The sequence below is a fragment of the Bos indicus genome, chromosome 22 (assembly GCF_029378745.1).
Source record: "Bos indicus isolate NIAB-ARS_2022 breed Sahiwal x Tharparkar chromosome 22, NIAB-ARS_B.indTharparkar_mat_pri_1.0, whole genome shotgun sequence".
Lineage (NCBI taxonomy): Eukaryota > Metazoa > Chordata > Mammalia > Artiodactyla > Bovidae > Bos > Bos indicus.
Window position 1 is genome coordinate 55,359,116 of NC_091781.1, and position 23,250 is coordinate 55,382,365.

Sequence of the window (23,250 nt, forward strand, 5' to 3'; positions counted from 1 at the left end):
GCAGGGGAGGCAGGACCTCACAGGCCACGTACCCAGGGACCGCAGAAAGCCCTTGAAAAGTCATAAGCTGAGCTGGGACGTGGTCAGGTTTCAGGTTTGGCTGCTGCACAGAGAAAGACCAGAGGAGGTATTAGTGGATCTGGGTATAGAGTTGGAGCCCTTGAGCCTTTAAGTGGAAGACAAGCCTAATCCAGGGGCTCCCACATCTGGTGCCAGACTCTCCTTGGGAGCCATGTCAGAATCCCCAGCCCCATTCTGGGTCCACTGCACGACAGCCTCCAGGGACCTTTGGCATTTTGAGAATGACGACTCGGCTTCAGTCTGTAAAAACGGCTTCTTGATGGCATCCTATGGGACAAAGTACATAGTCAGTCACGTTACAAGCCAAAGCCTGGTCTTTGAACATACATTTTAAATTTTGTGCTCCCACGGACACTCGCTGTCCTTCGGAAAGGGGCCTTGACTTCTGGTCCCAGGCAGACCCCCGCCCACAGCCAGAGGGGCTAATTAGACATGCACAGGTGCGCCTAATGGGTGGGGCCACCCCCCACTGTCCTGGGACCCACCCACCGGGGGAGGAGAGAGGCCGAGGAGCTTCCACAGGCTGTGCTCTGCGGCTTTTTGCTTTGTACGTCATCTCTGCGCGCACCTTTACTCCTCCTGAGGACGGGAGCATAAGGCTCTGTTCAGTTCAGTCGCTCAGTCGTGTCTGACTGTTTGTGACCCCACGGACTGCAGCACGCTAGGCCTCCCTGTCCATCACCAACTCCTGGAGCTTGCTCAAACTCACGTCCATTGAGTCGGTGAGGCCATCCAACCATCTCATCCTCTTTCGTCCCCCTCTCCTCCCACCTTTAGTCATTCTCAGCATCAGGGTCTTTTCAAATGAGTCAGTTCTTCGCATTAGGACCTGTTAGCCAAACCCAAATATGACCTAGTGCCTCCTCTCACTGGTGTTTGACAAGAGGATTTCAACTCAAGCTGCTTCTGCCCTTCATGGGGCCAGGGGTGACGGCACGGAGCCAGGAAGCTGCAGGTAATTGTCCTCCTAGAAGCCATCTTTCCTGGGTGGGGCTTTTAAATAATCAGGGGGTAGCAAAGAAATGGGCTTCCTTGAGAGCTCAGAGGGTCAAGAATCCACCTGCAATGCAGGAGACCTTCGATCCCTGGGTTGGGAAAATCCCCTGGAGGAGAGCATGGTAATGCACTCCAGTATCCTTGCCTGGAGAATCCCCAGGGACAGAGGAGCCTGGCAGCCTGTAGTCCATGGGGTCACAAAGAGTCAGACATGACTGCACGACTAAGCACAGCACAGCAGAGATACATATTGTAAAGCTGTTGTTTTTTATTTTTTCATAAAACAGTGTTTTTTCCCTCTAGAAGGCTCCACAGGAAACTAATGCTGAAGGTTTGTTGTGTTTTTTTGAGGCAGAGGGGTTGGGAGCACTACGGACTGTATGCTTTTCATTTTGTACCATTCTGTAATGTTTGGAACCTGTTCGTAAGGTTAACTTTTTTTTTTAACTGATCTTTTTTGAGGTACAATATATGTGTAGTCAAATGCACTCATCTAAATATGCGGCTTAATGAGTCTTGACGGGTGTGTGCTCTGTGTGGCCACCACTGCCGCAGACGAGACCTGGAGCACTTCCGTCCCCCCAGAGTTGACTTTGTGCCTTTGCCAGGGTAATATACCCACTGGTCTGATTTTCATACGGACCATTTTAATATTTCCTTTGTTCTTTTCAGTATTAAAGGGGGGAAAATGTCATCAGTGTAAATTAAAAAAAATGAAACATGCAGGGATGCAGGCACAGTTTGTCTTTCCCTCCAGGCGAAGTAAAGGGTACCTCTTACTAACCACAAAGCTAGGTAGAGGCGGGTGGAGGGGGGTGTGTGTGTGTGTATGTGGAATTGGCAGTTTTCCCGCTCTCTGGGGAAGGGGAATAATGAGAAGCCAGTATTATTCAGGGGAGGCTGTTTAAAATGCAGTTAAGTATGTAAATACTATATTTAAAAAAATAGGGAATGGGCTTAAGTATGCTGCGGGAGTACCGGTAATTTTTTGTTCGTGCTTTTGTTTTCTGTCAGATGCTTGTTTTTATTATGGATTGAATCGGATTTTTAAAAAATAGCTGTTTAACACATTCCCCTGTAAGGAAAGATTGACAGCAGATATTAGTAATCAGTTAAGAGTTTAGGGTAAGCAGTGTGCAGTCCCCGAAATGGAAGTCTGTGTCTTGAGCAGTGTCGGGAGGCCTTGTGTGGATGGACAGATCACTTTGTCAAGCCTTGTCATTTAGGCATTAGTTTAGACGTGGCTTAAGTAGCTGGATGTGATGGGGTTGTGCACAGAAAACGCGAAAAGAACTAGAGGCTTGCTGATGGATTCCCTAGGTCTTCTGACGTCTTACAGGTGATGGTGAGTGTATAGAGCAAACTTCTTATGCCTTTTTTTTTTCTTTTATTTATTTAGCTGCCCGGGCTCTTCGTTGCAATGCATAGACTTAGTTGCCCTGCCCTGTGGCATGTGGGATCTTAGTTCCCTGGCCGGGCTCGTTAAACCCCTGCCCCCTGCGTTGGCAGGCAGATTCTTAACAGCTGGACCATCAGGACGTCCCCTTGTTATTTGTTTGGCTGTGATTGGAGCCTGGCCTCTCTCAACAGGTGCACTATGTTTATTCAGGTTTGCATCAGGTGCCTGGATTTTAGATTGCCCTGAGATTTCAGTGCCTATCTGTGGAAGGTGCTAAAATTTTAAGCGGCAACCTCTACTTCTTAAATTCTAAGCATTTCTTGTAAGACATTAGGGAATACAGAGCATACTGTGTGAGCTCAGTGCATTGGTAATACTGTGAATTTAAAACATTGTTGATGGAGATGGGTTTCAAATTACTTGGAAAATGTGAATGATGGGAAGATGGGGTGTTTTTTTTTTGGTTCATTTTGGATGAAAGTGAAAAGTCGCTCAGATGTGTCCAACTCTTTGTGACCCCATGGACTGTAGCTCACCAGCATCCTTTTTCCATGGAATTCTGCAGGCCAGAATACTGGAGTGAGTAGCCGATCCCTTTTCCAGGGGATCTTCCCACCCAGGGATCGAAGCCAGGTGTCCTGCATTGCAGGCAGATTGTTTACCATCTGAACCACCAGGGAAGCCCAATAATACTAGAGCGGGTAGCCTATCCCTTCTCCAGCGGATCTTCCCAACCCAGGAATTAAACTGGGTCTCCTGCATTGCAGGTGGATTCTTTACCAGCTGAGCTACCAGGGCGGTAGTTTTCTCTGGATATTTCAGACATGAATAACTCGGTTGGCTTTTGGATGTGTGTGTTTCCTCATTCTTTCATTTCATAATTAATAATCACTATCTGTTATGTGCACATCACTGTGCTATGGACAAATGCAAATAGTTTGACCTCTATCTTGCCCTGTAAAAGCAAGTGAGATAAAGAATAAAATTTTAAGTAAGTATACTACACAAGCTGATTCTAAAATTCATATGGCAAGGCATAGGACCCAGAATAGTGAAAGTCACCTTGAAGATGAACAAAGCTGAAAGACTCACACTTGCTGGTTTCAAAACTTACTACAAAGCTACTGTAATCAAGACAGTATAGGGACTTCCCTGATGGTCCAGTGGTTAAGACTTTGCTTTCCAAAGCAGGGAGTGTGGGTTCGATCCCTGGTCAGGGTTTCCACATGGCCTCGTGCCCCCCCCCCCCAAAAAAAAAATCAAAATATAAAACAGAAACATTATTGTAACAATTCAATCAATACATTTAAAACGGTCCACATTTTTAAAAACTGTAGCACTTTCACAAGGATAGATATATAGATCAACAAAATGGAAATGAGCGCTCAGAAATGAATCCTTTTACCTTATGGTCATTTCTAGAGTTCATTGTGGGGAAGAAGAGTCCAACAAAGTATTGGAACAACTGGATTTCCACGTGCGAAGCATGAACTTGGACCCTTACCCCACACCACATGCAAAAATCACCTCAGAGTCACCTCACAGTGGATCATAGACCTAAATGTAAGGGCTGAAACTATCAAACTAGAAGAAAACACAGTCAGTCTTCATGACATTGAGAAGTGATTCATTATATATGATTTTATCAGAATAAACCTGTTATTTTCTCCACAGAATGGGAGAAAATATTTGCAGAATTATATATCTGTAAGAAACTTAAATCCAGCCTATATAAAGAACTCTAAACAGGTAAACAATAAAAAGAAAAATAACCCAATTTAAAATGTGGCCAGGACTTTCCAGCAGTTGAGTGGTTAAGAATCTGCCTTGCAATGCAGGAGTCTCGGCTTCTGTCCAGGATTGGGGAACTAGGGTCCCCCATATGGCAGAGCAACTGAAACCGTGTGCGTCAATTACTGAGCCCGTGCTCCATAACTAGAGAGTGCACGTGCCACAACTGAAGGTCCCACGCCCCAGCGCAGTGAAGATTGCACAGGCAGCGACTAAGACCCAACGCAGCCAAAAAAAGGAGTATTTAGATTTTTTTTTGCCAACAGGAGTTCCCTGGAGGTCCAATGGTTAAGACTTCACCTTCCAAAGTGTGTGTGTGGAGGGGGTGGTGAGGGTTGATCCCTGGTCAGGGAGCTAAGACCTCACAGTTTCTTGCAGTGAAAAAACCCAAAACATAAAGCAGAATTAATGTTGTAGCAAATTCAGCAAAGACTTTAAAAATGGTCCACATCAAAGAAACTCTAATAAAATTTGGCTAAGAGTTTGAATCGATATTTCTCCAAAGAAAGATAGTATGAATGGTCAAGAAGCACATGAAAAGAATGCTCAATACTACTAGTTATTAGAGAGATACAAATCAAAAGCACAGTGAGATACCACTTCACATTCATTAGAATAATGGCTATTCTCAAAAGACACGAGGTGGAAAAATAACCCTGTTGCAGAAAAGAAATATGTGCAGTCACTTGGGTCCTCAAACTGTTAAATGTGTATTTTAGTTACCTTGTGATTCATTGATTCCACTCGTTTATACCCAGCAGAAATGTTCTTCAGCTTATGAATGGACAGACAAAATATGTTGTATCCATGTAACTGAATAATATTTAGCAATGGGAATGACGTACAGACACACGACACAATATGCCAAGTGAAGCCAATCATGTATGATTCCATTTATAGTCAATAGGCAAATTAGCCAAATCAGTAGAAATAGAAAGTAGATTTATGTTTTTTAGAAATAGAAAATAGACTGAACAACAAAGGCCAGCAATGACAGATTGTCTGGGGGGAGTTGGCTTTGAGCTTAGTAGCTGTATATATGAAGGCTGTGAAAAGATTGAATGCAAGGCATAATCAGAAAGGCAGGATGGGCCCAGATAGGGGGCCCTTAAGTGCCAGCATGAGGAATTCTCTGCTGTACTTTGTCACCCTAGGCCTGATGGGGCTTCCCTGGTGGCTTAGATGGTAAAGTATCTGCCTGCAACGTGGAAGACCGGGGTTCAATCCCTGGGTCGGGAAGATTCCCTGGAGAAGGAAATGGCAACCCACTCCAGTACTCTTGCCTAGAAAATCCTATGGACGGAGGAGCTTGGTAGGCTACAGTCCGTGGGGTTGCAAAGAGTTGGACATGACTGAGCGACTTCACAGGAAGCTGATGGGGCTTCCCAGGTGGCGCCAGTGGTAAGGAATCCACCTGCCAATGTAGGAAATGGAAGAGAAGTGGGTTTGAACCCTGGGTTTGGAAAATCCCTTGAAGAAGGAAATGGCAACCCACTCCAGTATTCTTGCCTGGGAAATCCCATGGACAGAGGAGCCTGGCGGGCTACAGTCCATGGGGTCACAGAAGAGTGGGACACAACTGAGTACGCACAGGAAGCGGAGAGAAAGTGGCACACCTCAGAGCTGAGTCTTAGGAGACTCAGGCCACCCCAGAGTGTTGGGAGCGCACGCTCCTGTCGAGGGCCCTGTTAGGAGTCTGTCACAGCCGGTGGGAGAAGAGGCTTTCGTCTCTTACATTTCCTGCAATTAGTTTGGAGTTCTGAGCTTTCTGATACCGGCATAGGCAATTTGCAAGGCCTCACACACAGATGTTATTCTGCTTCGTTTCCTGGGAAAGTGAGTCACAGCTTCCTGGTAGAGAGCTGTCTGGGTGCTAAACAATGCTGTGGGGACCCCTGCGCAGGCGCTCCGTTCACGGCGGCTCCTTTCTGTCGCTGGCCATCTATGCTTTTTGTTGACATTTTCTCTCTCCTTCCTTCCTCTCCTTTTTTCTCCCTTTCTGCTCCTAATTGGTTCTACTCTCTCCCTTCCCATGGCCTTTATCTCCACACCTCCAGTGTCTTGCAGATTGCCACTATTCCTTTGCACAACATGAAGTCTGATCTTAGCTATATGAAAGAAAAGACAGGAAACCTTTTCATGAAGCTTATATGGAACCATTGACATGTAGGCCATGGCAGTGAATATTTTCATGGAAAATAGGCTACATATGATGAATGTTTTTCTAGGTAAATTTAATGTGAAAGCCACTGAGATATGAGGAGACTCGCTCTGAGAATTTTTTCAGTCCTGTCACTTCAAGATCTCACGAGGACGTCAACATGTCCGTTTGCGGTCTGCGGTAAAGTCTTTGCTCCTGGTTTGCCATCTCCGGTTTTGGTGAAGCAGAGAGCAGACTCAGGGCCCTGCTTGGGCCTCAAGTACTGGCCTAGGAAATGGTCACCACCTTCCCAAGACACAGGAAACTCACGACTGTCCCATTTTCAAAGGTTCACCGCGAGGCCAACTACTTACCCCAGCTGTCTAATTTATCATTTCTACCAACCACTCTTTCGGTCTTGCTTTACACTGAAATCTCATCACGTATATATGACGACATTTAAAAGATTGCTGTGGGCATTTCCTTTAAGGTGAGATTTTCCCTTGATAAGTGCAAATGCAGCTAGACTGGTGGTTGCAGTGGAGTTAATCCACTCTGTGAAGGAGGTCTGTCTCCATAAAAAGTTGGCCAGGTTTTGTTGGGTTTTTTTTTGGGGGGGGGGTGCGGATAGCAGAGAATTGGTAGGGTGGCTAAAGGCAGCAAGAACTAGGGGTGGAATGGTGGAGGGGTTGGTGGTTGTGCTGTGTTCAAGTGAGGCTGTTAAATGTGTGGTGAGCCCTCATATGGAAGATGAAAGCTGTGCTGTCCTGAGAGGGAGGGAAGGGGGGAGCCCAGGCAGGTTTGGAGTTGGGGACCCACTTCTGAATCTTAGCGCAGTCACTCTCTGCTTGCCTGAGCCAACATTCTTCACCCTCCTCAGCCAGAGTTGAATCAACGGGACAGTCATCAAGATCAAATAAATTTAACTGGGAACAAGATTCGTGTTGTTTGGCTTCTTATAAATGTTGAGTCCTCTGGAGTCTTTAGAGATTTCACCAGATGTATTTTTAATAATATGATAAATATAAAGGACAGGGAAGCCTGGTGTGCTGCAGTCCATGGGGTTGCAAAGAGACTGACGTGACTGAGCAACTGAACAGCGATAACAAATGATAAAGTTTAAACTCTTCTTTTGGTATAAGTGTAGTTCTGGAGGTATAATATCTGAATAAATTACCTGAATCATAGTTTGTGAAACCTGACTATATCTTATTGTTGTATAGTCACTAAGTCATGTCCCACTCTTTTCGACCCCATGGGCTGCAGCCTAGCTCCTCTGTCTTCCACTGTCTCCCGGAGTTTGCCCAAATTCAAGTCCACTGAGCCAGTGATGCTATCTAACCATCTTATCCTCTGCCGCCCCTTTCTCCTTTTGCTTTCAATCTTTCCCAGCTTCAGGGTCTTTTCCAATGAGTTGGCACTTCGCATCGGGTGGCCAAAGTATTGGAGCTTCAGCATCAGTCCTTCCAATGAAGAGTCAGGGTTGATTTCCTTTAGGATTGACTGGTTTGATCTCCTTGCAGCTTGTTTGACCAAACTGGTTTGCTCTCCAGCACCTAAATTTGAAAGCATCAATTCTACAGTGCTCAGCTTTCTTTCTGGTCCAGCTCTCACATCTGTACATGACTTCTGGAAAAACCATAGCTGTGACTTTACAGTAGACCTTTGTCAGCAAAGTGGTGTCTCTGCTTTTCAATACACTGTCTAGGTTTATATTGCTTTTCTTTCCAAGGAGAAAGCATCTTTTAATTTCATGGCTGCAGTCACCATCCACAGTGGTTTTGGAACCTGAGATCTGTCACTTCCCCTCTCTTTGCCATCTAGTGATTATAGCTGAAAGTAGAAATCTATCACTAAGTTGTGTCCGACTCTGTGTGACCCCATGGACTGTGTAGCCCGCAGGCTCCTCTGTCCATGGGATTTCCCAGGCTTGGTTCAGTTGCTTAGTTGTGTCCTACTCTTTGTGACCCCAAGGACGGCAGCATGCCAGGCTTCCCTGTCTGTCACCAACTCCTGGAGCTTGCTCAAACTCATGTCCATTGAGTCAGTGATGCCATCCAACCATCTCATCCTCTGTCCCAGGCTGATACCCTGTAAGTGGAAATCAGATGTAGTTCAGAATTTTATGCTCAGGGTGGCGCTGTTTTCCCATACTTTTGGTAATGTTTGCATTTTATCTCTGTGGGTTCCAAGTCAGGCAAGTAACTCAGTAAACATTTAGGACCATTTCTACCTTCTGTTGTTCACAGACCTTCTTACCTTGTGAGGCCCTATCCAATGCCATATCCTAAAAGTGCACATTTATCCTATATTCACTGTAACATACGTGAGAACTGCCGTAATAAACTAGCTGGCTGATTATATGTTTGAAGACATTTATTAAAACAATAGATTTTTCAGCTTTTTATGTTTGGGAGTCAGTTTGTGTTTAGGTCTCAGATATGTGCAAAGCTTGTGTGCCAGTTCTTAATGGGATAAAGGACCTATTACAGTTCTTCACAACTGACTTATTTAGCACAAATACGAAAGTACATTGAACTCCATTTTCATTAGTAATCTGTTCATAACCTGTGTGAAGAGCACAGATTAATTGTTCCCCACTTCTTGCCAGAAACTACACATGTCCTTCACAGGTGTGTCGTTTGGGGCTTGACGTGAATTTTTGTTTGTTTGTTTCTAGATACGGGGATTTCTGTCACGGTTTGATAACGTCCTTCCTGTCAGCCTGGCCTTTGACAAATGCACGGCTTGTTCTTCCAAAGTAAGTCGTTCTGCATTGGCAGGACTTGTTTTTTAATATGAGCCCGGTCAGCCTTCCTAGCCGGAGGCCCCGAAACCAGCTGAGGGCTTTTCGTTGGGGAGGGCTAGGGTCTGAAAAAAAAAACCAAACTAGAAGCGGTTATGGTTTCATTTATCTGTGTTCATTCTCCCAGGGAAACCAGCCTGAGAAAGTTTGGTTTGTAGTATAGTGAGAGAGACTGAATTAGATCATTTCAGCTCTGTGTGAGTCCTTGCAGCAAGCAGGCTGATTTGGGCTCGAATTTGAACTTTTCTCGTCCTTGTTCCTCCCCCGAGGGCTCCTTACTCGCACAGACCATCACAGAGCAGTTTTTTAAGTGTTGCTCAGAGGATGAGGGAGACCAGGCGGTCCTGATGGTGTGTCTTTTGGAGTTCCACATAATGACAAAGAAAAAGTAAACAGAGATTAGGGGACTGGACGGGGAGCCAATAAAAGGGCCCATTCAGCTTTGATCTTTCCAGAGGCTCTAAAACCAGAGCTCGTGTGTCCCCCATTGTAACAGGAACCGGCCGATATATCTCAAACCTACAGTGATGGCATCTCATTTTTCTTTAATAGGCCTGGAGGTAGTCTGAGTTGTTTTTACACATACACTGTGTGTTCTAGCTGACTTCCTTCTGGAAAGCTCTCTAAGCCTTCTAACGCCCAGTGATTTGACCTGGCTTTTAAAACTCCAGATTCTTGGTAAGACGTCCATGTCCACGTGTTAGGCACTGGGGCCATTAACCCCAGACCCCAGCCTCTCGGTTACAGTTCGGGGCTTCTTTGCTGTGTAGCCTACGTCAGTCTGCACAGGACTGAATTCTGGGTAAAGTCTCTGTGCTCTGAGATGGCAAGCTGGCTTTGAAAATTTGTCTTAGGTCTCATCTTAGGAGAAGCACCATCTTGACCGGTTTCTCTAAAAAGTTAACTCAGATTTGACCAACAGTGTTGATAAATTTGATTATTTTTAGATGCTCAAAAACTTCGAGTAATTTTTTCTTTCTTTCTTCTTCAAAAGTAGACTAAGCTCTGGTTTTATCACGCTGCATCCCAAGTGTCCATGTTGAGAGTTAAACGTTACCATTTGTAGGTGGTTATCCACGAGCTCATACTTTCCATGGGTTCTCGAGGGCGTCTGATACCTCTGTGCCTGAGCCAAGGCCTCAGGGATGTCTGCGTGCACTTTCGTCTTCAGAAATGCAGGTTTTAGGATTATGTGCTCTTCAGCACAGTACCTTTTTTTTTTTCCTTTGAATGTCTGAGCTAATTAGTCTCAAAATAACTTGGCAGTATTAATTTTCATATTGAAATTGTTTGACACAAGTGTCAGAGACTTCTCTGTGGCTTTATCTAGGTCTAGTTAGTCAAATGAGGTGAATATAATTAGGTTCTCTAAGCGAAATGCAAACACTCATTTTTTTTTCTCCTTGTTCTATTTCTAATTAAATTAGCCCCAGAGATACTGTTTATAAAAGGATCACGAGCATATCTGCTAGTTGCCATCCCTCATATTCTTTGAAAGCGCATAGCTTTGCATTTTTCCTTCACGCTTATTCTGAGCCTTGAATTAAGTGTAGATAGTATTTTTTTGTTAGCAAAGTATTTCCTCTTAGTGGTCATTCTGAGGGTCCTGCTTTACGTAAACACGCTGGACGACTTAATAAAGCTGACTTGGGTTTAACAGCTGTGCTGTTCCCAGAGCGACCACTTTTCATGTGGTCCGGGTATCACGTTTCTTTTGTGCTGAAAAGGTTGCTTCATGGGTGCCTGTATTTCCTTACAGTAGAAGCCTAGCATTTACTTACTTGGCTACCTTACTCATTTGCTTAGGAGAATGTCATTCTCTATTATCTGCAGACCCAGCATTAATACTTTGAAATGACAGATGCAGTTACATTTTCATCTCTGTGTGTATGAATTTTTCTTAATGCATATTAGCATGATATTTTTTTTATACTGAGTCATATCATAGTTGTTTTTGTTTCAAACATTCTTTGGGGCTAAAAATGACTTTTAAAAATTTCTCCTTTGACATCCATGAAGTAATTTTTTCCTTTGGTACTTTTCAGTATTTTTGCTTCCCCCCACTCCCCGCCCCCCATAGGACTAAGGCCATACTTGTGTCTTGATATTACTTCCATGAAGTACTATTATGATTTTAAAAAGCAAAGTACTAAATAGAATGGGCTTCCCAGGTGGCGCAGTGGTAAAGAATCTGCCTGCCAACACATGACATGTGGGTTTGATCCCTGGATTGGGAAGAATGGCAACCTGCTCCAGCGTTCTTGCCTGGAAAATTCCATGGACCGAGGAGCCTGGTCCAGGGCTGCAGTCCATGGGGTTGAAAAGAGTCAGACACGACTGAGCACGCGCACACACACACACAAGGCCATTCTTGTGTCTTGATTTAACCATAAAAACAGACAGATTGGAGAGGTAGAATAAGCTGTGCTGAGTAATAATGCCTTCCTTACCTTATTTATGCAAATAAAACATAGGCTTTTTATAAGGCCTGAGCTGGGGAAGAGTACAGTTCCCTACTTAGGTGTCAGGGAAGCTAGATCATCTACACTCACATTGTTCCTTATCCTAGTTGATTTCAGCTTGGTGTGCAGCCAGGTGAATTATTCCATCTTCCAGGAAAAATACTGGAGGATCTGAAGGGAGGGGGGCAGTGAGGAGTCGCTTTCATTCTGATTTCTGTGCATTGCCTTGTAAGACTTTCTAAAATGATAGATAGTATCTGTCACTGGAATTTAAAAAACCCTATTTCAAGGTTTGTGTCTTTCTTTTCTTTCTTTTTTTTAGGTTTTCAGAGCCAAATAGTTTTGTGGAATTGCTACCAGAGGGAAAAGTATAATTTTGAAACCAATATTCTTGAAAGGATTTCTCATCATACTTTGAATTAATCTATTGTTTTTAGATTTTTCACCTAGATAATTTGGGGGAAGTTAGGGTATTTGGAGGGGTACCTTTCTGCTTTGATATGATTTTTAACTTGCAGGCAAGCTGTGGGAATAGTACAAGGAACTGCTTTACCCAGATCTCCCCGTTGTTTATACTTTTCTGCATTTGTGTGTATGTGATCTTCTCCCTCCCTCCCTCTCCTTTTTCTTTCTTTCTGTTTTGTTTTTTACCGTGCTGGGTCTTCGTTGCTGTGCTCCGGCTTTCTCTAGGTGTAGTGAGCAGGGACCAGTCTTCCAACGTGGGGCTGCTCATTGTGGTGGTTTCCTGGTTGCAGAGCTTGGGCTCCAGGGTGCGTGGGCTCAGCAGTTGTGGCTCATGGGGTTAGTTGACCTGTGACATGTGGGATCTTAGTGCCCGGACTAGGGATTGAACCTGTGTCCCCTGCATCGGCAGGTGGATTCTTAACCACTGGACCAGCAGGGAAGTCCCCCTCCTCTTTTTCTTGAAACTCTGGGAATGAGTTGGAGACATTGTGATTGTTTACAGCTAAATACATCAGTGTATGTTTCCTCAGAAAAAGATTCCTGTCTTACCTAAGCAGAATGCACTGATCAAATGCAGGCAGGTAAATGTTTGCATAATACTGACCTGACGCACAGTCTGCGTTTCAGGTGGTGTTATTTGTACCAGTAATGTCCTTCATAAGCATTTTCTCCAGACCAGAATCCAAGTCAGGAGGATCAGGCGTTCAGGTGTCGTGTCTGTCTGGCTTCCCTCGGTCTGGAGAAGTTCCTTAGCTTTTCTTCATCTTTCCTTAACTTGAACACTGACGTTGTGCCAGTTATCTTGTAGAATTTCCCTCTGTTTGGATCTGTCTGCTGTTTCCTTATGACTAGATTCAAGTTATGAATTTTTGGCAGAGAAGAGATGGTGTGTCCTCATGTCAGGAGGCACATGGTGAAGTTTCCCCCCTTTGGTAGTGAGAATTTCCCCCTTTCTGTGTTAGTAACTACCTTCCCCCACGGTGAGAAGCCCGGCTCCCATTACACTGGCTGATTCACTGAACTACACAGAAAGTAGTTCCAAGATTGCTAGTCCCTCCCATTGCAGATAGTAAGCCTACCGCCTGGAATTTGATCATTGTGCACGGTTCTTATTTTCTAGGTACAGTTTGCATACATAAAAATGCAGAAATCTCAAAAGACTTAATTCTATACTTTGGACAAACACATACACCCATGTAACGTACATTTCCGTCAAGGCACAGAGTGTATCCCTTACCCCGGAAAGTTTCCTTGTGCCCCTTCGGAGACAGTCTTGGGGGAGGGGAGCAATATGCTGAGTATTGTGACCATTCTCTTTCCCAAGGATTAAAACTAGGTCCCCTCTGGTGCTGATGGAACTGCAGCCTTGTTTCTGGGACCCAGCAGTTGACTGGAACCTTCCAAGTCAGGAACAGGGCCGTGCCCGAGGAGACTGCAGGCAGGGGACTCTTGCTGTGGTTGCACGATTCCGTCACTCCGCACCTTGGCAGTGTTGCAGGGACAGCCTGTTATGAGGAAGCAGGCCCCAAACTCCGCTCTCATACCATCTGGGACTGCCTAGTGCCCAGATGCAGCAAGATGTGCCCAGAAACCTGATCTTCAGATTTTAATTAGCCATTAGCAACCCTAATACTATACTCATCCTGGTGTTTACAGTACGCCGGGCCCTTCTGTTGATGGGCTGTGAGTAACCTTCCCAAAGTGACTTGTTACTGGCTGTTCATGTGCACCTGTGTGCTCGTCTTGCAGACAGAGGCTGGTGGAAGAAGAGTGCACGCCAGCTCTGGCGTCATCGTATGGTCAGCTGTGCGTTCATTGCCTTCGGCAGAGCCCGGCCGTCATTTTTCTTTTGATATTATGTAATCCTACCTTTCTTCTCTCACTTCTCTTTTCTTTGTTAATTGAAGAAGCGTGAAAAGTCAACATTAAACTCAAGTATTTAAAAGTCTTTTAAGAAAAACCTCTACCCCAGAGCAACCTGTTTCCTAAAAGTTCTGCTGATGTGCTGTTGGGACGAAAAGACAAAGGCTGGGTTTGGAAGGAGAAATGGGACTCTCACTGTCTGTCCGCAGTCGTTCGTTTACTCAGCGGACATGTGAGTCCCTGCTGTGTGCCAGAGATGCAGAGATGATTAAAACAGCCACTGCCTTCAGAGAACACTAACAAGAGAGCGCTTTAGTCACTAAGTTGCATCCGACTCTTGTGACTCCGTGGACTGTAGCCCACCAGGCTCCTCTGTCCATGGGATTCTCCAAGCAAGAATACTGGAGTGGGTTGCCATTTCCTTCTCCAGGGGGATCTTCCTGACCCAGGGGTCAAACTCGGGTCTCCTGCATTGCAGGCAGATTCTTTTTTTTTTTTTTTTTAATTTTTATTTAATTAGTATACATGTGTTCCCCATCCTGAACCCTCCTCCATGCAGGCAGATTCTTTACTGACTGAGCCAAGAGTGAGGGAGACCTATAAACCAATACTAATCTCCCTAACACTGTGATGTGCTCCAGAGTCAAGGCATAGCCTCTTGTTTTCATGTTTTGCCATGCCTTGCAAGTTGCAGGATATCCTCTAGTGAGGGTGTCCTGGTACCATTTAGCTTTGTAAATGGGGAAGACCCGGGAAGGCCTCTGAGCAGCTTCTAAGCTGACGTTAAAGGATAAGGAGGAATGTGTAGAGATCCATGGGAGAGAGGACATGGGGGAGATATTCCAGGCCCCGGGAATCACACGGGCGACAGCCAGGGCAAGAGAACATGGCAGGTTTCTGAAGGCGTTCTGGGGAGCGGCACACCTCATTCCCTCATTCCCCTTGTCTTGGTGAGTTGTTTCCATCTTGGTGGTTCCTGAGTGCAATCTGGCTGTATTTCCTCTGGCCCTTGAGGCTCTTTCTCACCTAGCACTGGGCTTAGGGGGTTTCCTAGCCTGAGGAGTCCAGCCGCTGCAGCCCCGGCATGGGGGTAGGGGCCCAGGAAGACAGGCGGGGCTTTTCACGGTGCTCCCCGCTCTGCCCGCTTCCCTTTCTTCGGTTACATGAGTCAGTCGGATGAGATAAGCTCTGGCTCCCTGCTGACCCTTGACGTTGCTAGCTTTTATATTTCCTTTCCTTGCTTTTTTCTGTAGTCCCCAAGCAATGCGTTTTCATTGCAGAAAAATCAACAAGTATATTTAAGGATAAAGAAATAATTCACTATATCCTAGCCGTGCAGATCATTGTCAGATATTGATGTCTGCCCTTCTGGACTTAAAAATCACCTATATTTTAGAGTGAAGTAAAAGTGTTAGTTGCTCAATCGTGTGCAACTCTTTGCAACCCTGTGAACTGTAGCCCACCAGGCTCCTCTGTCCATGAAACTTCCCAGGCAAGAATATCAAAGTGGGTAGTCATTCCCTTCTCCAGAGGATCTTCCCAACCCAGGTATGGAACCCAGGTCTTCTGCATTGCCGGAAGATTCTTGAATGGTCTAAGCCACCAGGGAAGCCTATATTTTATAGATATGTGCAGGTAATTTTTCTCTCTGAGCACTGCTGTTATAAGCCTGAAATCAGCTTTAGAGAGAGGAATTTGTGCTGTTGCATCAAGCACACTCTCGGCCTCTCTGATCTGATACAGGATTTTAAATCTCAACCACTTACAAGAACTGGCAGGAGCCCAATCGGAAGAGCCATCCACAGCGCAGGCCAGGAATTCTTGCATGCAGCCTCTCAGTGGCAACTACTACTCAGAACTGGGCTGCAGCCAGGTTTTCCTTCTCCTTTCCAAAAGGGACGTAAATCTCTGATTTGGAAAATGATGAGTAACCCCCAGGTTCCCTTTTTCTACCTCATTTACCCAGCGAGGCCCCGAGTCTTCTGTTTTAATGTGTGATGGATCCCATATGTATGGCCGCGTTGTGTAAAACTGTATCCCACATCTCGTCCTTAGCAGCTAGGGTTTCCCCAACCCCCCAGAACTGCTCAGATCCCAAAAGGAGGCGAAACATCCAGCCCGAGCCAGTATGGAGTGTTTTAGCTGCAGGCCCCTAACCTCACAGCTCTTGGCTCTTCACCTCCTTGAAAAGCCTTGGACGGTTCTCCCTTTGCTTCAATTTCCTCATCCATAGAGCGGGGAAAATATTTTCTGTCTCCCAGGGAAATCGCAGTGGCTGACGTGTATCCAGTTCCCTGTGACCAAGTAGCAAGGCCTCTGCCTGCTCCTGGGACTCATGTCGACATCAGAAACAAGAGGAAAACACAGACCGTTGTGATTGCGCTAGGTCTCCCCGAGTTTGTTTCTCCCCTCCTGGGCTCGCTGTTGCCCAGCAGGTACAGTGAAAGGCCTGGTTGAAAGTGCAGGCTGCCTTGGCTTTGAGAGGCCGCAGAAACCTTCCGTCGTGGTCCCTGACGACTGTTGATGCCAAAACCTCCCCTGTGATTCCAGAGAACTCAGCCTTGCTGGTTACGTCTAACCTGTGGTCTTCTGAGACCACCCAATCAGTGCTTACTGCTTTCCCTGTCACTTAAGGTCAAAGACCCGCCTTGCCTGTCCAAACAGTTTTTTTTTTTTTTCCCTCACACTATTTCTTTTAACATCCAGACCAGAAAATTTAGGGCTGTGTTCTCCTTAGAAGGTTCCAGGGGCTGCCTAGCTCAAGTGTAGTTTTCACGTTACTGAAAATCTGGGTTCCTTTCAGTTTGGAATTAATCTCGTTTGCTTTTAGCCTTCTGCCTTCCCCAGCTATTGATACGTGCTTCTGGGCCTCATTCAGACTGATGAAGGCAGTATAAACCCTGCTCCCGTGAGACATGGAAGCCACACACAATTTTGTAGACGATTTCATTGGCTTTGTGAAGTCCCTCAAGTATGCCTGTGGATCCTCGGAAGGCATCCCTGCTCTGAGGTTTCTTTGGGTTTTGGGGGCAGGCGGGGGGTTGGGATGACATTCCCATTCTCCTGACGAGATGCTGCAGGCTGTGGATGTCGCCAGCCAGCCCCACCATGAGCTCTCTGTGCGGCTTGGGAAAGTAGCCCCCTCTCTCTGGGGAGTCCTTTCCCTCAGCTGTAGTAAAGGGAGACGCCTGGGCTGCTTTACCACTGAGTTTTGTTCCACAACTTGGAGATTGTGGCCTCACTTGGTCAGCTACTTTCTTTAGGCTGAGCTACATCCAGGTGGGGGAGGGAGGAGACTCTGACCCTGCTCGGTTCTAGGAGTTAGTTGCCACTACTCCAGTGGCCCATGGGTTTGTTTTCTGATGGGCAAAGAGCCCCAGCTGCCGTCTGCTCATGTTCCTTCTTGTTTCTGTAATACATTCATTGTCTTGCCTCCTCCCTCTACCCCTCACACCTTTGTAAGCGGGGGAGGGAAGAACATGGCAGTAACTGCTGTTTTTTAAAATAAGAGGGCTTCACTAGTAGCTCAGCTGGTAAAGAATCGCCTGCAGTGCTGGAGACCCCAGTTTGATTCCTGGGTGGGGAAGATCCGCTGGAGAACGGATAGGTTCCCACTCCAGGACGTAAGGACACCATCAGCTTGAATTGGGAAACCATTTATGGACATTCATGCTTATCTTGTACAGACACAGTGGGAATAAAAGAAAGCGGAAGTGAAGTCGCTCAGTCGTGTCCGACTCTTTGCAATGCCATGGACTGTAGCCTACCAGGTTCCTCCATCCATGGGATTTTCCAGGCAAGAATACTGGAGTGGGTTGCCATTACCTTCTCCAGGAGATCCTCCTGACCCAGGGAGTCAACCCAGGTCTCCCGCATTGTAGGCAGACGCTTTACTGTCTGAGCCATCAGGGAAGCTGGAAATAAAATTATATATATATACATTAAACTGTTTAAATTGAGTACTTAAACTCATGTAAATATATATTTGGCTGTTTATTTTCACAACCATTATTCAACAAATGTTGGGAGCTTTTGTTTCATGAAACGTTTTGGGATGATACAGAGGTCAAGAAGATAGCCTATGAAGTTTCTGATGGTATCTTTCTGGATGAGGTAGGAAAATGACACCACACAATTCCGTATGTCAGGCATATCAACTTATTTAAACGTGTTTTCCCAAGAGATGTTCCTAAGCTTGGAAGGGATAACCATTTCATAGGAAGTAGTAGGAACTGATGAAATACGCTTTGAATGGTGAGAGAAATGAATGAGTGCTTTGTAGTTGAATAAACAAGCAGCATGACAGGGAGGGACGGGAAGGTGGGCTGTGCCCCCAGGGCTGAGTCAGGCAGGGAGCTGAGGTGTGGGGGCAGACACCCTCTGGCTGCCAGTGCATAGGCACGATCTATCATGAAGCTGTACGTGGTAATTGGAATCAAACGGTACATCCCAGTGCTCTGGGTATTGGTTCAGCTGAGCCGCTTTCCAGCTTTTACTGCCTCATTCGCTTGAGTCGATGCTTTCGATGATTTGTTATTGTGTTGGAAGACCATTTCCAAAGTATATTAAACCAAAGAGCCTTTGGGATTCATCAAAGATGACTTAACATTTTCTGAAAGGACGCATTCTGGCAGTGAGCTCTTTGCAGGCTTTTGCTTGCTCTCTTGCAGGATTCTAAAAGTCTCCATTTTATTATTTTCTGAAAGGTCTTCCGATATCCTGTCCAGGTATTTCTAAAAGTACTTATCACTGCAGCCTTTCTTGCCCTAGAAAATGTGAAAGAACCATTTGAGAACATCCTATTCCTGAAGTTACTGTTGTTATAACTTGTTTATATCACATCGTATGTGATCATAGTGATAAATTTTACAGTGTCTGGCCTTTCCTAGTTTTCAGTAATTCTTCCAGCATAAAAGTTTTATTAAGGTTTTTTATTTTTCTTAACATGGAAGAAAACACTGCATGTTCCTGTTTGCTGGAGTATCTTAAGGGCTGGCTAAAGCACACACTGAAGTTAGACATCTTAAATTTATAGCTGTCAGACTAAAACTGGGGAAATATCTGCTCTGTGGTCCTGGCAGGGCTGCAGGCGTGCCGAAGGTGAACAGTCGGTGGGAGAGCAGACATGGCAAAGTTTGTTAAATTATAAGAATTGTCTTGACACTGAGTGAGCAGACACCGGGCAGAATCGTAAGGCATAGCAGCATCGCTGGGACACGCGCTCATTCCCCACGAGGACTGCTTTGCCGGCCGTGATGAATGTCACAGCCCGCAGTCAGAACTCCAGGCAGCCTAGGTGTCTTGGCAGTTGGCTTGAGTCACTGAAGCGCATGGATATCTTTAAGACCTTTACTGGCACTCCAGCTTCAAACGGAAGTCCAGGCAGAAGTACATTTTCGTGTTGTTTGCAAAGGCAAGAGAGAGAATCTGGGTTTTCCCCCAGCTCCAGGTTGAACTTCACATTTCCCTTTCGTTTTATGTCAACGTTTACCTGAAGGACCCCGAAGGGAGATGATGGCAAAAGTGGGGATTTGAAGCGAGTGGCAGTGATTCACTGTCGCATTAAAAACCCCTCACCTGTCCTGAGCATGAACATGAACTCCATGTTGCTCTTTCTTTGAGAAGGAAGCCTGAGCAGAAAACCGGCCGTGGGCTTGCCACTCTGCCCACATCCAGATTTTCTGTTAGTTCAGTCTGACCTGACGAACTTGACTTCAATCACAATGCAAGTGGATTTAAAAACTAAAAAATAAATGAGAGCAAAATGGTTTCCTGGTAGATCAGTATATATAAGTGTGTGTGTTAGTTGCTTAGTCGGGTCTGACTCTCTGCGACCCCATGGACTGTAGCCCACCAGGCTCTTCCGTCCATGAAATTCTCCAGGCAAGAATACTGGAGTGGGTTGCCGTAAGGAAGAGAACAAAAACACACGCGTGCCACTTGGCTCTGCTGGAGGAATAGGAGTTTTATTTCACAACATCTGGTGTTCTTTGCCTAATCACTCACTGCTCCCTATTACTGAGAATATTCCAATAGGCACTTACTTAATACCTGAAAGATGAGACCCGCATCACCCTATCATGCTCTCTGCAAAAGGACTGAAAGTCCCCAGAAATGGGCTGTTTCAGGGACCCCTGGGGGCAGGTGGGGAGGGGGTGCAGCACAGGGGGTGTGTGGTAACTCAAAACAGTTGACGAGTTCTTCTTGGGAAATTGCTTCAGATCTCACAATATTTTTCTCCTCATAGCCTCAGCAGTGGCAAATTCTTGACCTTTGAGGGTGGGTTTGATTTTTTGGAAAAGGCCAAAAGCAGCTTGAAGCCGTGTGTCGTGAATAAAAGGAATGAGCCATTTGCAAAAAAAAAATGTTTCAAATTTTTGTTGATGTTGTTCAGTCGCTTAGTCGTGTCCAACTCTCTGTGACCCCCATGGACTGCAGCATGCTAGGCTTCCCTGACCTTCGCCATCTCCCAGAGTTTGCTCAAACTCATGTCCATTGAGTCAGTGATGTTTAAAGAACGGTAGAGGCTTCAGACGGCTTGCAGATCTGAACGCGTGCGAGCTCCTGTCCCAGGGAACTCCAGGTATACAGGCCTGGCAGAAAGGCGACAGGGTTCGTGCACTAGAAACGAGCACCGGCTCTGAAGACAGTGCCACCTAGTAGCTACGTGACCTGTGGCGAGTGTCTGGAAGTCTCTGTGGCTCAGTTTCCTCAGGGGGAGAAGACCTATGGTTCTTCCTTGGTGGCAGTGAGGACTAAAGAGAAGCAGGTGTGCCGAGTGTCTGGATGCGGCACCGCTCTGTACATGTCTCCGCCACAGCCCCCCGCTGTAGTTTTCCTACTTATTTCACTGTGTTGGGTCTTAGTTGTGACATACAGGATGTTGCGTTGCGGTTCACGGGCTCTCGAGTTGTATGGCAGGCTCAGTAGTTGCCGTGTGCAAGCCTAGCTGCCCCAAGGCCTGTGGGATCTCAGTTCCCAGACCAGGGATCGAACCCACGTCCCCTGCATTGCAAGGCGGATTCTTAACCGCTGGACCACCAGGCACGTCCTTCTGTAAATGTTTTTGATCGCTCCTTTGTGCAAGCGGAGATCAGGTGCCATTCTCATTGTCCTTTAAGAATGCGCTCACTTTGTAATTTACAGACATAATAAACTTTCTATTTTCAGAAGTTGACAAAAAAAAACCGAGATGAATTGAAAAAAAAAAAAAGCAATTTTTGTAAAAATTTGTAAAAAAAATTAGGAGGTCAGCAAATATTAAACGTGCAGGCTGTTAGATTCTTTGTCTTTTTCTTTCCTTTTCTCTTTTCTTTTCTAGTAGGCTGTTCACCCAGGGCTCTATTTATTAACCAAAATGAAATGAGGTTTAATGTTCCCAGGATTGTGCACTCGGGGCAGGGGTGAATCTTCTAATTTCCTGGAGATCTCTGCAGGTATATGTAGCCAGGGTTGGGCCCACAGCTTGAGAGGAGCTGATGCGAACCTTGGGGAAAGGCTTCTGCCTGTGTTCCCTCTGAACTCTGCGTCTCCCTGTGCTCTTAGAGGCAAGGCCCCGAGGGTCTGGAGGGCAGCTCTGTGCCAGCACCAGGCCATGTCTGTGGGTTCTCGTCCCTGCCCCTCACTGCTGCTCACAGGCCCGTCTCCTGCCTCTTCTTGGAGCTGTGAGTGGGTTGGAGGCCAGTGCAGCGGGAGCTGAGTGCATCAGCTGCCTGGGCAGCGGCATTTCCGCCCTCCTTGGCATCCCCTGATGGATGTCTTCCCAGTCTCCCTTTCAAGCTTCCTGTGAAGAGGCTAGCAAGGGGGCTTCCCAGTCTATCAGGTGGAGAGATCACTGGACTCAGAGAAGTCGCACGACAGCCCAGGACTCCCAGTTCATTTACCTGCTGTATTAAAAACAGCTCTCAGACAGTGAGGTGGAAGGCTTACCTCACACTCGGAGTATTCCAGTGTACTCATCTGGGGGCAGAGGGGAAGAGTCCACTTTACGTTTTCAACAGTTTCAAGGGTGGATTGGGGACCGCGCTGGTGGCATGGCACAGCAGAGGAGTCCACCCGCCAGTGCAGGGGTCACAGGTTCGATCCCTGGTCCGGAGAGACTCCACGTGCTGCAGAGCAGCTGAGACCATGCGCCACAAGCACTGAGCCCCTGTGCCTAGAGACTGTGCCCGGCCACAGGGGCCACAGCAATGAGACGCCCATGCTCTGCGCCTGGGGAGTAGCCCCCGCTCACTGCAACTAGATAAAAGCCAGCAACGAAGACCCAGTGCAGCCAAAAAAAGAAATAATAAATAAATTAAAAAAAAAAAAAAAAAGAATAGATTGGTTAAGCTCCTTGATGAACCAGTTGGTTGACTACCCTTGGGGAACTTGTCTTTTTAAAAGGGAATTCTGATACCCAGAGGAGCGTGCTGAACGTGCTTCTCAGGGTCGTGACTTCAGAAGGTGTCGTTGGGAATGTCGCTTGGGCTGGAGCGATGGCTGGTGCTGCCTCCCTCCAGCAGCCCAGATGCAGGCTGGGAGAGGGGAGTGAGGATTTCAGAGGTTTTCCTCAAGAAACTGTTCATGGCAAACGTAGTTCACTTTCCTATTTGGGTCAATTTTCAGCTTCAATTTGTTTAAAAAAACATTTGAAGGGAAGGGACATACAGCTGTTAGGGATCCAAAAGAAGTGCTGTTTTGAAAGTACAGATGCTTCTGTTTTGCATTTACTTAAGGAAGTAGGAGAGTTGCTTCCCATTATTCCTGTGAATACAGATACTGTCTAAGTGACATCATTTCGAGGAGAGTACTGCGTCCAGGTGGTTTAGGGGAATTCCTGGAGGCAAAAAAAGGAAAAAAAAAAAAAAAAAGGCTTGGGTATTATTGCGTTCTAGGGGCCAGAAATGGAATGATGGTATTTTTGGTAGGCTCCCAGGCCCAGAAAAACCCACACCCCAAGGCCGTCTCTGTAGCTTCCTGTGGTTTTCCCACTGAAGAGGAACAGCTTTTCTCTTAGAGTGTCCAGGCTGGCAAGTTAGTGCATCAGCTCGATCAGCGTGATGGTCCTGCTTTGAGGTTCTCTTCCAACAGGCTTCATTTGGGAAATCGGATGCATCAATAATTGTTGCAAAGTGAACTGAGCCAACAGTCTCCCTACTTCTGACAGTGCAGATCTTTCTGGTAAAAATTGATAACTTCCAGCAATTAGAGGATATCATGCTACCATTTGATCTGTAACAATAAAGTCAAGTCTCAGACCAAATTT

At 46.1% G+C, this 23,250-nt stretch overlaps 1 protein-coding gene across 21 annotated transcripts in view; it reads left to right on the forward strand.

The window, feature by feature from the left end:
* ATG7 (autophagy related 7) overlaps positions 1-23,250 on the forward strand; it is a 293,009-nt gene that overhangs the window by 94,740 nt on the left and 175,019 nt on the right. For 20 of the 21 annotated variants that reach the window (XR_011563074.1, XR_011563076.1, XR_011563075.1 and 17 more), the window contains one exon: positions 9,088-9,168. The exons of the other annotated variant lie outside the window; for it this stretch is intronic. Coding sequence is in view for 14 of the 20 variants with exons in the window: in XM_070776866.1 (XP_070632967.1) it covers positions 9,088-9,168 (81 nt within the window). In the remaining 6 variants the exon portion in view is untranslated. The remainder of the gene's footprint in view (positions 1-9,087; positions 9,169-23,250) is intronic. 21 annotated transcript variants of the gene reach the window in all.